Source organism: Nomascus leucogenys, chromosome 5 (assembly GCF_006542625.1).
Source record: "Nomascus leucogenys isolate Asia chromosome 5, Asia_NLE_v1, whole genome shotgun sequence".
Classification (NCBI taxonomy): Eukaryota; Metazoa; Chordata; class Mammalia; order Primates; family Hylobatidae; genus Nomascus; species Nomascus leucogenys.
Genome location: NC_044385.1, coordinates 17,252,583 through 17,266,682, shown reverse-complemented (window position 1 = coordinate 17,266,682; position 14,100 = coordinate 17,252,583). Strand labels below are relative to the sequence as shown.

At 48.2% G+C, this 14,100-nt stretch overlaps 1 protein-coding gene across 3 annotated transcripts in view; it reads left to right on the top strand.

The window, feature by feature from the left end:
• The window catches only part of CAPN9 (calpain 9), a 54,446-nt gene extending 40,623 nt beyond the window's left edge, over nt 1–13,823 (top strand). For 2 of the 3 annotated variants that reach the window (XM_030812709.1, XM_030812708.1), the window contains 7 exons: nt 2,257–2,314; nt 3,995–4,059; nt 4,562–4,630; nt 4,986–5,064; nt 7,290–7,406; nt 10,296–10,354; nt 13,618–13,820. In XM_030812709.1, coding sequence (XP_030668569.1) covers nt 2,257–2,314; nt 3,995–4,059; nt 4,562–4,630; nt 4,986–5,064; nt 7,290–7,406; nt 10,296–10,354; nt 13,618–13,644 — 474 coding nt within the window. In that variant the 3' untranslated portion in view covers nt 13,645–13,820. Of the gene's footprint in view, nt 1–2,256; nt 2,315–3,994; nt 4,060–4,561; nt 4,631–4,985; nt 5,065–7,289; nt 7,407–10,295; nt 10,355–13,617 lie in introns of all 3 variants that reach the window. The other variant, XM_030812710.1, reaches the window with a different exon arrangement.
• Nucleotides 13,824–14,100: the final 277 nt, after the last annotated feature.

Below are 14,100 nucleotides of genomic sequence, written 5' to 3'. Positions count from 1 at the left end.
TTTTTTAGTTCTGTTTTGTTTCAGACAGGGTCTCACTCTGCTGCCCTGGCTGGAGTGCAGTGGTATAAGCCTAGCTCACTGCAGCCTCAAACTCATGGGCTCAAGAGATCCTATCGCCTCAGCTTCCTGAGTAGCCGGGACTATAGGCACATGCCATCATGCTTAGCTCATTAAAAAAATAAATAAATAAAGAGTCTTGCTATGTCGCCCAGGCTGGTCTCAAACTCCTAAGCTCAAGCAATCCTCTGGCCTCAGCCTCCCAAAGTGCTGGGATTACAGGCATGAGCTACCACGCCTGGCCCCAGGTCCTTTCTTTGGGAGGCTAGAGCAAGCCTTGAAGAGGTGGCTCCTTTGAACTCTGCCTGAAAATCACTGCCATTAGAATACTCTGTCTGCTGTAGTAAAGGGGATCATGTTCAAGGAGGTCTCTATTCAACTGCAACTTCCTGTCCCCCACCCTATCCTAGCTCTTTCCACTGCTCAGCTTCCTTTTTGGGGACACTGGATGGAGACTCACACAGATCCAGGCTCTTCCTCCACCTGCTGGGGTCAGGGGAGGGAAGTCTTTCTAGAAACTGCCCCAGAGGTACTCTCTTGGAGCCATAACTAAAATGAGCTGATGAACTAATTCATGTCAAGGTGCTAATGACTCTATTAGCTTCATGTGTTTCCCCAAACTGGGGTTTCTGAATTATGAAAGGGGTCACCTGGAGGGGTGATATCTAAACCTAGGGGCTGTCTAATGGTAGTATATCAGGCACTGCAATAAACAGGCAAGGCAGGGAGATTAGGGGACCACAGGATCGGATGGAGAAAAGGGGGGCTCATGTGACTGCTTAAAGTACAGCAGGAAGGTGGCTGAGCGCAGCTCTGGGTGGGACAGAGCATGGTGAAGGGGGAAGGCAGTGGTGACCTCCCTGCTCCAGGGGCTATCTGGAGCATGCTGGGTCAGACCCAGCATGACAGGCTCAGAGGAGTTAAAGAGGTTCATGCGGGAGGGCAGGAATTGTCAGATGGAGATCCAGAGTTTGGGAGGGAAATGGTGAATGTTGCAGGAATTTCAGTCGACCTTTATTAACAACCAAAAAAGTACCTCCAGAGTTTAGCCCTCCTCGACTCATGTCCTGCTTTTCTTCCAAGTAGTTGGATGACTTGGGCACATGGCTCCATTTCTCTTTCCTCCTCTTTCAGTGGGGGCCTGACTGGAGCAGTGCTTTCTTACCAACACCAAACATCCCAAACCCCCATTCCCCAGGCCCAGAGGCTTCAGGACAGACTGTGTTAGAAGCACTCCACAGCATAACACACGGCTAGTGCAAAACCCTGACCAAAATGAGGTCTATGTCAGTGCTACTCAAACACACATGTGCATAAAGTGACCTGGGCATCCTGGGGAAAAAACACAGATTCCTCATCAATAGGTCAAGAGCATCCTGGGCAACATAGGGAGAGCCCATCTCTGCAAAAATAATCAGCCCAGCATGGTGGCGCATGCCTATAGTCCCAGCTACTTGGGAGGCTGAGGTAGGAGGATTGCTTGAGCATGGGAAATTGAGGCTCCAGTCAGCTGTGGTCACACCACTGTACTCCAATCTGGATGATAGAGCAAGACCCTGTATCAAAAAAAAAAAAAAAAAAAAAGGCCCGAGACTCTCAATTTCTAACCAGCTTCCGGGGTGGAGGCTGCCGAGATTTCCTGGAGCGCCTTAGATCCATGATTCTGAAATTCACCCTTATTCTTAATTCTAAATCAACCCCTAGGTCTTAAAAATAGGACCATATGCCCAGGTCCTCTGATTTCAAGATTCCCTGGGGTAAGCCCCAGATACGGGACTGTTTTAAAGCTCTGCAGGCCGTTCTACTGTGCAGAGGAAGACTCAGTCTGCTTTTCCCAAACTACCTCCAACATAGGAATCATCTCAGGAGCTTAGGACAATTCCAGGAGTGGTTCTGACCCTCAGGGAAGTTGGGAAACCACTGCCTTGCCCTGCCCAGCTTTCCATGCGCTTTCCTGGATTGGGACGTCTCTCAAGTTAGGCTCTCTCCTAGTTGGGCTGGCATGTCCCTAAAACATGTGACATATGAGACACGTAGCTGCAGCTACACAGGAGATAGGTACATCTGCCCACAGCAGGGTCCTGAAGGCTGGTCTGTCACTTGAGCCAAATCAAGCTCAGAACTGATTTAAAACAAACAAAAAAAACTAAAAAAGAAGGTGCCAAGGGCTATAAAAAACAATTGTCTCCACTTCAACAGGACATGGAGGTGACAGCAGAGGAACTTGAGTATGTTTTAAATGCTGTGCTGCAAAAGAGTAAGTGCCGACCCCATCGGGGTCCTGGGGCGCCTATGGAGGGACGAGTGACCACATTGCCTGGGTCCCCTCCCTGCTCCTTCGAGCTGCAGATCTGCTTCCCAGGGCTGATTTGTAGGTATACTTTAAAAATAGCTTTCATTGTTTGTTTTCCTGATTCCAAAAATGATGCAGGTTTATAGTAGAAAATTCTTAAAAATGCAGAAAAGCCTAATGACAAAGATAATCACAAATGATCTCACCACCATAAATAACCACTCTTAACATATGTGTATCTGCATGTACGTACATGTGTGTCATATGCATAGACATATAATGTTAGAACGTTTCATCACTCCAACAAGAAACCCTTTACCCATTAACAGTGTTAACCCTGTACCCATTTCCCCCAGCCCCAGGCAGCCACTCATCTACTTTCTTTCTCTATAGATTCGATTTACATATTCTGAATATTTTATATAAAAGGAAACATAGGCCGGGTGCGGTGGCTCATGCCTGTAATCCCAGCACTTTGGGAGGCCGAGACAGGCGGATCACCTGAGGTCAGGAGTTCAAGACCAGCCTGGTCAACATGGTGAAACCCCATCTCTACTAAAAATACAAAAAAAAAAAAAAAATTAGCCAGGTGTGGTGGTGGGCACCTGTAATCCCAGCTACTCGGGAGGCTATGGCAGGAGAATTGCTTAAACCTGGGAGGTGGAGGTTGCAGTGAGCCAAGATCACGCCATTGCACTCCAGGCTGGGCAACAGAGTAATACTCCGTTTCAAGGGGGAAAAAAAGGAATCATACAATATGTGGTCCTTTCTGACTGGCTTTTTTCACATGGTGTGATGTTTTCCAGGTCCATCCATGCTGTAGCATGTATCAATGTCTCATTCCTTCTTACAGCCAGACAACATTCCATCGTATAGATGGGCCCCGTTCTGTTTATTCATTCATCTATCGGTGGCCATGTGGGTTGTTACTGGTTTTTGGTCATTATGAATAATGCAACTGTAAACATTCCTATACAAGTTTTTTGGGTGGGCATGTGTTTTCACTTCTCTTGGGTATATAGTTATGAGGATGGTTCCGTCACAATACAACAGTCTATGGTTACATGGTGGCATAACCATCCTGTTAATGACATGTTTAGTTAAGAGGATTGCTTAACTCTATGTTTAATGTTTTTAAAAACTATCCAACTGTTTTCTAAAGTGACTATTTCACATTTTCACCAGCAGTAGTATGGGAGTACAAATTTCTCCAACAAATTTAAATCCTGCCATTAAATATGCTGCGAAAACATGATTCCTAAGGGTCGTATAATACTCCATTATATAGACATAGCCTAAGGTATTAACCACGCCTTTCTATTGGTCATTATCTCACTTCCAAATTTTTGCCACTATAAATAATGTGATGACAAAAATCTTCATATGTAATTCTTTGCTCGGGATTCTTAGAACTAGAATAAATGGATGAAGGCGCATACCCACTTTTATTGCTTTTTTCACATTTTGCCAATTTTCCTTCTGAAAGGTCATGTTAACTTCTACTCCTACCAGTATCATAAGAGAGTAGCCACATCACAGCCCCCAACAGCCCCGGATTTAGCCACATTATTGGGCTTTCAGCAGATGGGTACATAGGTTTATCTTATCGGGTCAACTGAATTCGGCTTTCATTTGCAATTTCAGAAAAGGACATCAAATTCAAGAAGCTAAGCCTGATCTCCTGTAAAAACATTATTTCCCTGATGGACGTATCCTTCCAAGTATTTGAGCAGAAATAGACATGGATCCTGAGCTTTAAGCACAGTAGAGTGATCTTCAATAGTGCAGACTCTCCAAGAACATGACATCCTTAGCCAGCAGAATAGTCTTCTTCACAGAAAATAACCCAAAGCTGGGGGACCCCGATGCTGAAATTGGATCAGAATCAAAATGCACAGGACTGCCCAGTGGCGGGGGTGGGGAGCTTTTGAAGGGACTTGGGGGTCTTCTTGCCACTTTGGGATCCTGTCCAAGGGAACAGAGTTCTGTTTTTGTGAACTTTCCAGGACCACCCCCATTCCACTTCTGTCATTTCCCCTCTTCAGAGATTTGTGGTTTAATCATTAAAACCACTTCCCCAGGGCCTCAAACCTGTGTCACCCAGGCCAGCCCATCAGCTCTCCCCCTCTGCAGTCCCAGAGCTGAGGTCCCACGAGGAGCCTGAGTCAGGTTGAAACACGGCTCACGTCTCCCTTAACCCACATGGCACAGACCAGCAGCAATGGGAAGCTGGAGTTTGGTGAATTCAAAGTGTTCTGGGACAAGCTGAAGCAGTGGATTGTATGTAACCTGGAGCAGGGCTTGGCCTCTGGGGGACCCGGTGAGCCTAGAGCAGAGGGGATTTTAAAAGGTGCAGCAGCCTGCAGGCTGCAGGCTAGAGGAATTGTATTCGGACAGGGGAGAAGGGAAAACAGCATCATGCTATTCCGATGCTTATGGGAGTACCACCGTGCTTCCACCCAAGACGAAAAGGAAGACAAAAGGGAGACCGACTTCTTTTGGAAGGCCCAGTCCAACTGTGGCCTCTGTGGCCCCTGTAGGGTAGCTCCCCTGGGCTAGCTGTCACCCACTTACTGCCATCGGCAATGCCTTTCAGGCACGCTCCTTCTCAATGCTTCTGCTCTCCACCCTTTAGAACCTTTTCCTTCGATTTGATGCTGACAAGTCTGGCACCATGTCTACCTATGAACTGCGGACTGCACTGAAAGCTGCAGGTAAAGAAAAGACTGGAGTGCAGGTGGCTGACTGCATGCCAGGTACTGCCTGTGGCCAACCTGAGCAGATGGCAGGTCTTCTCTCTGCTGCCCAGGAGGTGGGCCTCTGAGCCCAGTTGGTGATTCTTAAGGTCACGGCCCTTGGAGTGGTGGCACCGGGGTTCAGACTCAGGACTCACTTGCTGACACCAGGGCCCTCATTTGAAACCACTGTGAACATTGGTAGAAACTTTTTAAATGTATCTGCTAAAAATGAACTTGGCCTGCCCTCTGGAGGCCTCATAGCCTCTGACCATGTTTTCTGGCCCAGTACTTAACACATGGCTCTTTGGTGGCAAGCTGCAGTGATTCCAAACTTCCCATTTCTACTCTCAGATGGTTGTTATCGTGGATGAGACAGAGCATGCAGTGCCCATGGTTTGGGGGCCGCACGTCCCTCTGCCACCTGTGGCCCTGTCCGGGGCTTTATCAGCAGCAAACTCTGAAACCAAACTGGATGACTGCATCATAGTTTATACCCTGCTCCCTTTCCCGAAGGCTGGGCTCCAGGTGGCGTTTCCCACTCTAGTCCAGCGCTGGATGGCTGTCCGCCTCTCTGTGGTCCCGTGTCCTGCGTACACAACCATAGTTTCCATGAGCGCTCTGCAGACCTCCCGCCCGCCGGGCCGCCTGTGCTTCTCACCAAGCACACCTCACAGAGAGGGAACTCCCGAACCTTTTAAAGTGGTTCCCTCCCAGGGAAAGCAAAATCTGGAAACATGTCCAGGCTCAGGCCTGATAAAAGGATGAAGTATACACAGCCAGGACCATCTAGGGTCCTACGTAAGGGAGAAGAAAATCAGATGATTTACAAATGAGCGAAGTGCCAGGCTGAGAAGGGCACCTGATTTTCTTAGGGGATGGTGACTCTGTTTCCGGGAGGAGGAACTGAGCAGGGGACAAAGGGAGCGCTCAGAGAGGAGGGGCATGGCTGTGTCTTTCCTACCGTGATGTAGCGTTGGGGGGATTGCCCCTCATCCCCCTCCTCTAGCCCCAAACACCAGGATTCTGGCCAAGGCCGGCAGCCCGCACAGCCGTGCAGGCTCTAGAGACTCTGTGCTCTGCGCCTGACCCCCCTCCTCCTCCGCTGGAATTAGGAAGAAGCAGAAAGACCCTGGGTGGATTTCTGAACAATCCTGTGAACCCCTCCTAGAAAGTGAACATGTAGACCAAAATGAAAGGGGGAAAGAAATCGCTTCTAAGGGCACTAATTAGAAATCAAAGCACTGGCCAGGTGTGGTGGCTCACGCCTGCAATCCTAGCACTTTGGGAGGCTGAGGCAGGTGGATCACGAGGTCAGGAGTTTGAGACCAGCCTGGCCAACATGGTGAAACCCCGTCTCTACTAAAAATACAGAAATTAGCCGGGCGTGGTGGCAGGCGCCTGTAGTCCCAGCTACTCAGGAGGCTGCGGCAGGAGAATCACTTGAAATCAGAAGGCAGAAGTTGCAGTGAGCTGAGATTGCACCACTGCACTCCAGCCTGGGCAACAAGAGTGAAACTCCATCTCAAAAAAAAAAAAAAAATCTAAATATCAAATCTAGAAGGAAGTTCACTTTGTCTAAACTCCTCATTTGACGATGAGGAAACCAAAGCCCAGAGAACTGAACCCATATGCCACGGCTGAAGCAGTGCCAGGACTCAGATCCAGGCCTCCTGGCTGTAGCCTGGCATTCCTCCCCCATCGTGGATGTGCAGGAATGGGCCCCTGGCAGAGTATCATTCTCCGTGGGCAGCAGCATCCCCTCTGAGAAACATTCTAGGGCCACAGCTGGAAGTGACCTGAGACATAGAACGCGAGGGGAGGCTGGTGTAGGAATGACCGTGGGGCTCAGACACCACCCGGTGTTAAGTTCCCCCAAACGAAGCTTCCTGTAAAGTCAGCAAGACCCTATGGGTGATGTTGGCATCAAAATTAAGATCACAAACTCGCTAAACTCGGAAGCCATTAAACACAGAAAGCACTCCTAAGAGTCCCCCGCCTGCACCACAGATTCACACTCTCACGCTGCATTCACACCAAGGGCAGCAGTCCCACTGGGTCTGGGGACCCCAGCTTTGAGGAGTGAAACAGTGGCTCCCTCTTCTGAGCCCTCTCCTCAGCTGCCTGGGAGCTCCCTCAAAGGTGCAGACTCACCTCGGGGCTCGGATACAGCGAGTCCTGGGTCTCCTCCTTGGTCCCCACAGGCTTTCAGCTGAGCAGCCACCTCCTGCAGCTGGTCGTGCTCAGGTATGCAGATGAGGAGCTCCAGCTGGACTTCGATGACTTCCTCAACTGCCTGGTCCGGCTGGAGAATGCGAGCCGTAAGTGTCCAGCGAGGCTGAGGGTACACCTCGGGGTGGCATCTTCAGTCACCCTCCATGAGCACATGAGAAACAGCCTGATTAAAGTAATGGCAAAGATAGACCACAGAGAGCCGTGGTCTGATGTGTGTGGACCCATGGGCCTGTGCGGTTAGCTAAGGAGCAGAATGTGCCAGCCTCCCCTGCAGCGTGTTTCTTAGCATCTCCTTTCTTTATACATTCATAGTGCCGCTGTGGGAGGATGATGGGCTGGGGCAGGTTTGTGCCTTGTGTTTGAGGAAAGGTTCAATTTCAGGTTAAATCCCATCATAGCATATAGAAACCGGAGAGTCTCAGTCCCTCTTCCTCCCCCCTTCCTCACCCTGTAAGCCCTAGACATTGACCCAGTTATCTCAAACAAGATTTGTTACACCACAAATAGAGAGAGATTACGTGCCCATGCACTTCAGTGTTTGCAGTTTATTGTCATAGCCATCCTGCCCCTCAAAGGTGGTTTTGAAGGTGAGGCTGAATGAAGCATGTCCAGGGCCTGTAACTCAGCACTGGGGTGGCTACGAGGACATGCCCTCTGTGCAGGTGCCAAAGGACCCGTGCCCCCAAGGGTGCCTCGTGCTTGGTTTAATGCTCTGGCGTTTCCATCTTGAAAGTCTTCATAACTTAGGAGCAGGGGGGCCCCCATTTCCATTTTGCCCTGGGCCTCACAAATTATGCAGCTAGTCCTGCTTGGTATTTTCTAATCTATGTTCCATAGGCCACTTCGAGGTATGAATACTTGATTTAAAAAAAAAAAAAAAAAAAGGCAGGGGACCGGGCACAGTGGCTCACGCCTGTAATCCCAGCACTTTGGGAGGCTGAGGTAGATGGATCATGAGGTCAGGAGCTCGAGACCAGCTCATAGTGAAACTCCATCTCTACTAAAAATACAAAAAATTAGCCAAGTGTGGTGGTATGCACCCATAATCCCAGCTACTCGGGAGGCTGAGGCAGGAGAATCACTTGAACCTGGGAGGTGGAGGTTGCAGTGAGCTGAGATTTGCCACTGCACTCCAGCCTGGGCAACAGTGGGAGACTCCATCTCAAAAATATATGTAAATAAATAGATAAATAAATAAATTAAATTAATTAAATTAAAATTAAACTAAAAAGGTGAGGACTGTGACCCTCGGTTATCAGCGTGACAGCTCCCTCTGCTTCTTTGGTAATAGAACACTAATTACTTGCTTGAAGCACAGCCCCTCTAGACTCTAAGCTCCAGGAGAGCCGTAATTTCTGGACAATCAATGAGTATGTGTTGATTAAGGAATGATGAGAGAAGCCCAGAGAGAGACCAGCAGGTCCCAAAGGGCCTAGTATATCAAGCCAGGAGGCTGGGCTTTCCCTAGGGGGTTACTGGCAGCTAGTGAGAGGTGCATTCTAGAAAGACCCCTCCTGAAAGAGAATCACTTATTAGACTTACAGAGTGGTCAGAGCTGACCCTAGAAATAATGAGATTTGCTAGTTTCTCTTCTCTCAATTGCTCTTTCCCTTTCTAAACCACCCAGGCGTAATCCTTCCCAGCACGGGGGGTGGGAGTGCCTCAGCTTGTTCTTATAATAGAGGAATATTAGGGTGAAGACCCTTTAGGCTTAACACCATCCACTCTGGGATCCTCACATTAGATTCACCTGGAGAACTTTTACAATTACCAAGGATGGAGCTTTGCTCCAGTATTATTTTAACTTTTTATTGTAAAAATGTCAACCCTCCACTTAGATATAAAGAATCATAATAGGTTCCCATGCACTCCATACCAGCACTTCTCAAACTTTGCTATACATTACAATCTCCAGGGGTGCCTAAAGAAATGTTGATGACCAGGCTGCACAGTTGACCAATTCTATTAGAATCTCAGGGGTGGCACACAGCATCGGGAGTTATACACATTCGCCAGGTGTTTCCAGACCTTTACACCCAACTTCAACAATCACCATCTTGCTAACTTTTCCCTTGTGCTCCTACAACACATACTTTTCCCCCCTAAATAATTTAATAGCAGATCTCAGAAACTCTTTCCATTCATCTGAGTATCTCCAGTTGATAGACTTGTTTTTAGCATCGTCGTCATGCCATTTGCACACCTAACAAAATTCTCAGCAAACCCTCAACTTTCTCTAGTGCCCGGCTCATGCACCAAATCTCCCAGGCCACCTTTTTACAGTTGCTTGGTTGACTCAGGATCCACACAAGACCCAGTCACCGTGTTTGGTTGTTGGGTCTCTTCCATTTCTTGTGTTCAGTGATGGTCCCCCACCCCGCTTTGGGTTGTATTATTAAAGCTACCTGTGAGATTCTCAAGTGAAGCCAGGGCTGATTGGCTCGACCTCGTCTTCTGAAGGTGAGGAGGCTGAGGCCCCAAGAGGGCAGTGACTTGCTCAGGTGACACCATGCGGTAGACCCAGCCCCCGGCTCAGTGCTGACACGCTCTCCTGTGCCACTCTGTCCTGTGACAGCGCCCACAGCCCCTTCCTACAAGGGCGAGACTAACAACTTTCAGATTCATGCAAAACTTTACGTACATGTGCTTTTTTTCTGGGACCCATGGATTTCAAGGGCCCTATACCCCCAAGAAGGTTAAGATAGGGGAGTTGCTTTGGCTCCAGGAGCTGCTGGCCAGCTGACTGGCTTAGGTGACCACTGGCTTGCAACAGGACTGGATGCCTCCATCAGTTCAGAGAAGTTCCCTTTCAGCCGGCCCGAGTCCCATCGCCGCCCTTGATGAAAGTCCTTGTTTACCACCAGATGGAGCAGCTTCCCCACAGGCTCCCCTGAAAGGCCCTTTTGTCGCTGGGAAACAAACTTGGTAAAGGAATTGTCTTTAAAAGGATGTCTTTCCCCCTTCTCTCCTATCAGGGGTGTTCCAGGCTCTCAGTACGAAGAACAAGGAGTTCATTCATCTCAATATAAATGAGGTATGGCCAATCCAGCCCCTCTGCTCAGGGACCCAGCCAGGGCCCGGCAGAGTCCACGCTCCATAAATGTTTGCTGAATGCATGATTTCATGCAAGGGCCGACATCTAGCTGTGGGAGTGATTACAACAAAATAGCTAATATTTTTGAGATAGTATCTATCAAGTAATCAATTGAGCCCTTACAATAATTCTGTGAGCTAAGTACCAATAGTATCCCCATTTTGCAGGGTGGAAACTGAGGCATAGAGAGATTAATCGCTTTGACTTGAGTGAGTGAGCAGACTCTGCCTTCTTGTCCTTCTCTTCCTTCTGTCATTTGGGTAACAGCCTGCCTGCCTTCCACCTGCCAGTTTGCTCACTCTCCTTTGCCCATGTTGCCCCGTGGTTCCCATGATGCTCCCCCAAACTCCGACAAGTACAAAACTGGCCAGTTACTGGGGTCATCATAGCAATGAGGGGGTGGAAGACCATGGGTCTGAGTGTCAGAGGTGTGGGAGAAGGATTCCGAGGGGTTTCAATCACCCTCTCCCCAGAGGATCCCGATGGACCCCGTCTGCTCACAGGGAGGTCCATGGGCCAGCAGCAGCACAGGCATCACTTAGGAGAGAGAGTTGGAAATGCAGAGTGCCAGGCCCTGCCCCAGACCTGCTGAATGGAAGTCGTCTTTCACAGGACCCCAGTGATTCCTGTGCACATGAAGCTTGGAAACGCTCTTGAGACATTCTCTTGCCCAAAGGCAGAGGGGAAACTGTGGAGCAGTTTCCTTCAATGGTTTCTGTAATTTTTATCTCCCTTTTCCTTCTTTCCCACCCTGTATCTTTCTTTCCAGGTCTGCTTTCTCTTCTACCTAACAACACTAAAGCCAGGCAGCCTGTGGCTCCTCCCCAATCTCTGGGGTTTCTCCTCTCGACCAATTTCCATACTCACACTCACAGCCAGCTCATTTCCAACTCATTAGTAACTTTGGGTTTGGATAACATTTAATTGAATATTTCAAGATGAGGGGGTTGATGACAGTATGTGTTTTAGAAGATTATACCTCCTCCCCTCTTTTGTGCTCTGATTTCAATTAATCAGGCTGCTCTGTGCCTCAGTTTAACCATTTACAGAAAGAGACACAGGCCTTAATATTACACCAAAAGCTTTGCTTTATAATAATATCATATAATTTGGCAATTATGTTGATTCATCACTAATTTTCTCAAGTGTGTATCTCAGATCCCTGGACGCATTATTATTTCATTGAGAACAGAAACTGGGCATTTTTCTTCTCTGGTTTTGTCTTTCACCTTCAGCATGTAGGACACATGTAATAACTATACCTCCTTTGATCACTCCAAGATTCCAAAGAAAGGTGTGCACACACGAACTTTTCTATTATGAAAATAAGAGGAAGCTGGGCATGGTGCTGTGCACCTGCAGCCCCAGCGATGTGAGAGGCCTAGGTGGGAGGATTGCTTGAGGCTATGGGTTTGAGGATGCAGTGAGCTATGATCTCGCCACTGCACTCCAGCCTGGATGAGAGTGATAGCAAGACCCTGTCTCTTAAAAAAGAAAGGAAGATGTAATCCAAGCACTTTGGGAGGCCGAGGCGGGAGAATCACGAGGTCAGGAGATACAGACCATTCCGGCTAACACGGTGAAACCCCGTCTCTACTAAAAATACAAAAAATTAGCCGGGCGTGGTGGCGGGCACCTGTAGTCCCAGCTACTTGGGAGGCTGAGGCAGGAGAACGGCATGAACCCAGGAGGTGGAGTATACAGTGAGCTAAGATTACGCCACTGCACTCCAGCCTGGGCGACAGAGCGAGACTCCATCAAAAGAAAGAAGGAAAGAAAGAAAGAAGGAAAGAAAAGAAAGAAAGAAAGAGAGAGAGAGAAAGAAAGAAAGAGAAAGAAGAAAGAAAGAAAGAAAGAAAGAGGAAGAAAGAAAGGAAGAGAAAGAAAGAAAGAAAGAGAAAGAAAGAAAGGGAAAGAAAGAAAGAAAACAAGAGAGACCCCTAGGTCCACCTTTATTTATCATTTACTTTAAGGTAAATGATAAGTAATGTCACTAAAAAACATGAAGAAGTGTGATGGCTGCCCCTGGTCCATGGTGGAAGGAGACAGTGGGAAGGTTTGTTACTCAGTGGCCTCCTGGCTAGTCAAAGGCTCCAGAGCACCAACAGTGTGGAGGAAGTATTCCAGTGCTGCAGGTTCAAGGTAGAAGTGTGGACACCTCTAACCCAAGTGTCCACAGGTGTAGGGGCTGGAATGGGCTCCTGCCCTGCCCCACATCATCACCCTGCAGTACAACAGTGAAAACCATTGCATTCTCTCCCTCTAAACCTACCATCCTTATATCTGGCTGCGTGTTAGCATCACCTGGGGAGATTTAAAAATCCTGATACCCCAGCCACTCCCCAGATCGATTAAATCTGAATCTCTGGAGGTGAGACCCAAGCACTGTTTTTTTGTTGTTTTTTTTTTAAATCCCCTTGGTGAGTCCAGTGTGCAGCCAGGTTGAAGTATCCATGTTTTAAAGTCCCTCTCCTTTTCCCCTGACCCATCCCAGGAAGCAACAGGAGCTTTTCCTGGCTGAGTTGGCTTTACCCGCAATCACTTTACTAAAAGAGCCTGTGCACTTTTCATTACAGTAGCCCTCATACTATATATGCTGTGCCCAGGAAGGAGGACAGAGAAGGGAGAAAAAAGCCATCTCATATAATCACGTTGCCCCAAGTCACCATGCTGTGATAAGCAAGCTGTTGGGAAGGAGGAGGCAGGGTGGACTCAGGAGAGAAAATGAGGAGGAATTCCATGCTACTTCTCCTTTAGCTCACTTGTAACACCCCCCAGCTATGGAACCTGCTTCCACTTCCTGCAGTCCCTCCATGGTGGAGGGCCACCTCTCTCCCAAAGGTGAGAGGACCCCTCATCAACAAGGAAAAGGCACTTAATACTGCCCTGCCCAAGATGCTTCAGCGAGGCTGTCCTCTTAACAGGGAGAAAGCACATTTTCCTGTCTCTGTCTTGCCATCTGTGCTTGATGTGAGCTCACTCGGAAAGGACTCAGGTCCTCCAGAAAATGTCAAGTGCTGAGAATTCATTTATTTTCTTTAAATGGTTTCCTGTTGAGACAGATATCCAAGTTCACAGGCAAAATGATCAAATAGCAGATCTCCTGTGATGTCAGCAAACTGGGGCCTCTCCTGAGGCTGAGACTGGAAGGGACATGGAAGGACAATGACCCCTCATCTCTCTCTCTCTCTCTCTCTTCCCAGTTCATCTATTTGACAATGAACATCTGAGGTTGCCTTGTAGAGATGCAGCCTGCCCAGCTGAATCTTGGCTTCTGGACCTTGACCTTCAGAACTTCTCCTGGTGTGGAACCATTACGCCCAGGGCTCACTCCCCTCTCATCGTCCGGCCTTCTCCCTTCTCCATCTTGATCTGGGAAGAATGAAATGAACTCAGCTACACTCTCTGATTTTGTGCTACTCCTTTGTAAAGTCACTGCCTTAAGGTGGCTGTTGGCGCCACCTGTGCCTTACATCCAGGTTCAGGCATCGCTAGCTTTCCCACACTCTATTTTCCTTACTTCTTCCATTAAGAATTACTCAGAGTTCTAACGCACAGAATCCTGGCTTCCATGTAGCTCCAGTCATTGTGATCAGACATCCTTTATAAAGCATGTTTTTATAAATGTGTATGCGGAATAAGATGAGGGGGAAAAGGAGTGAGGTCATAATTTAGCATTTCTGCAT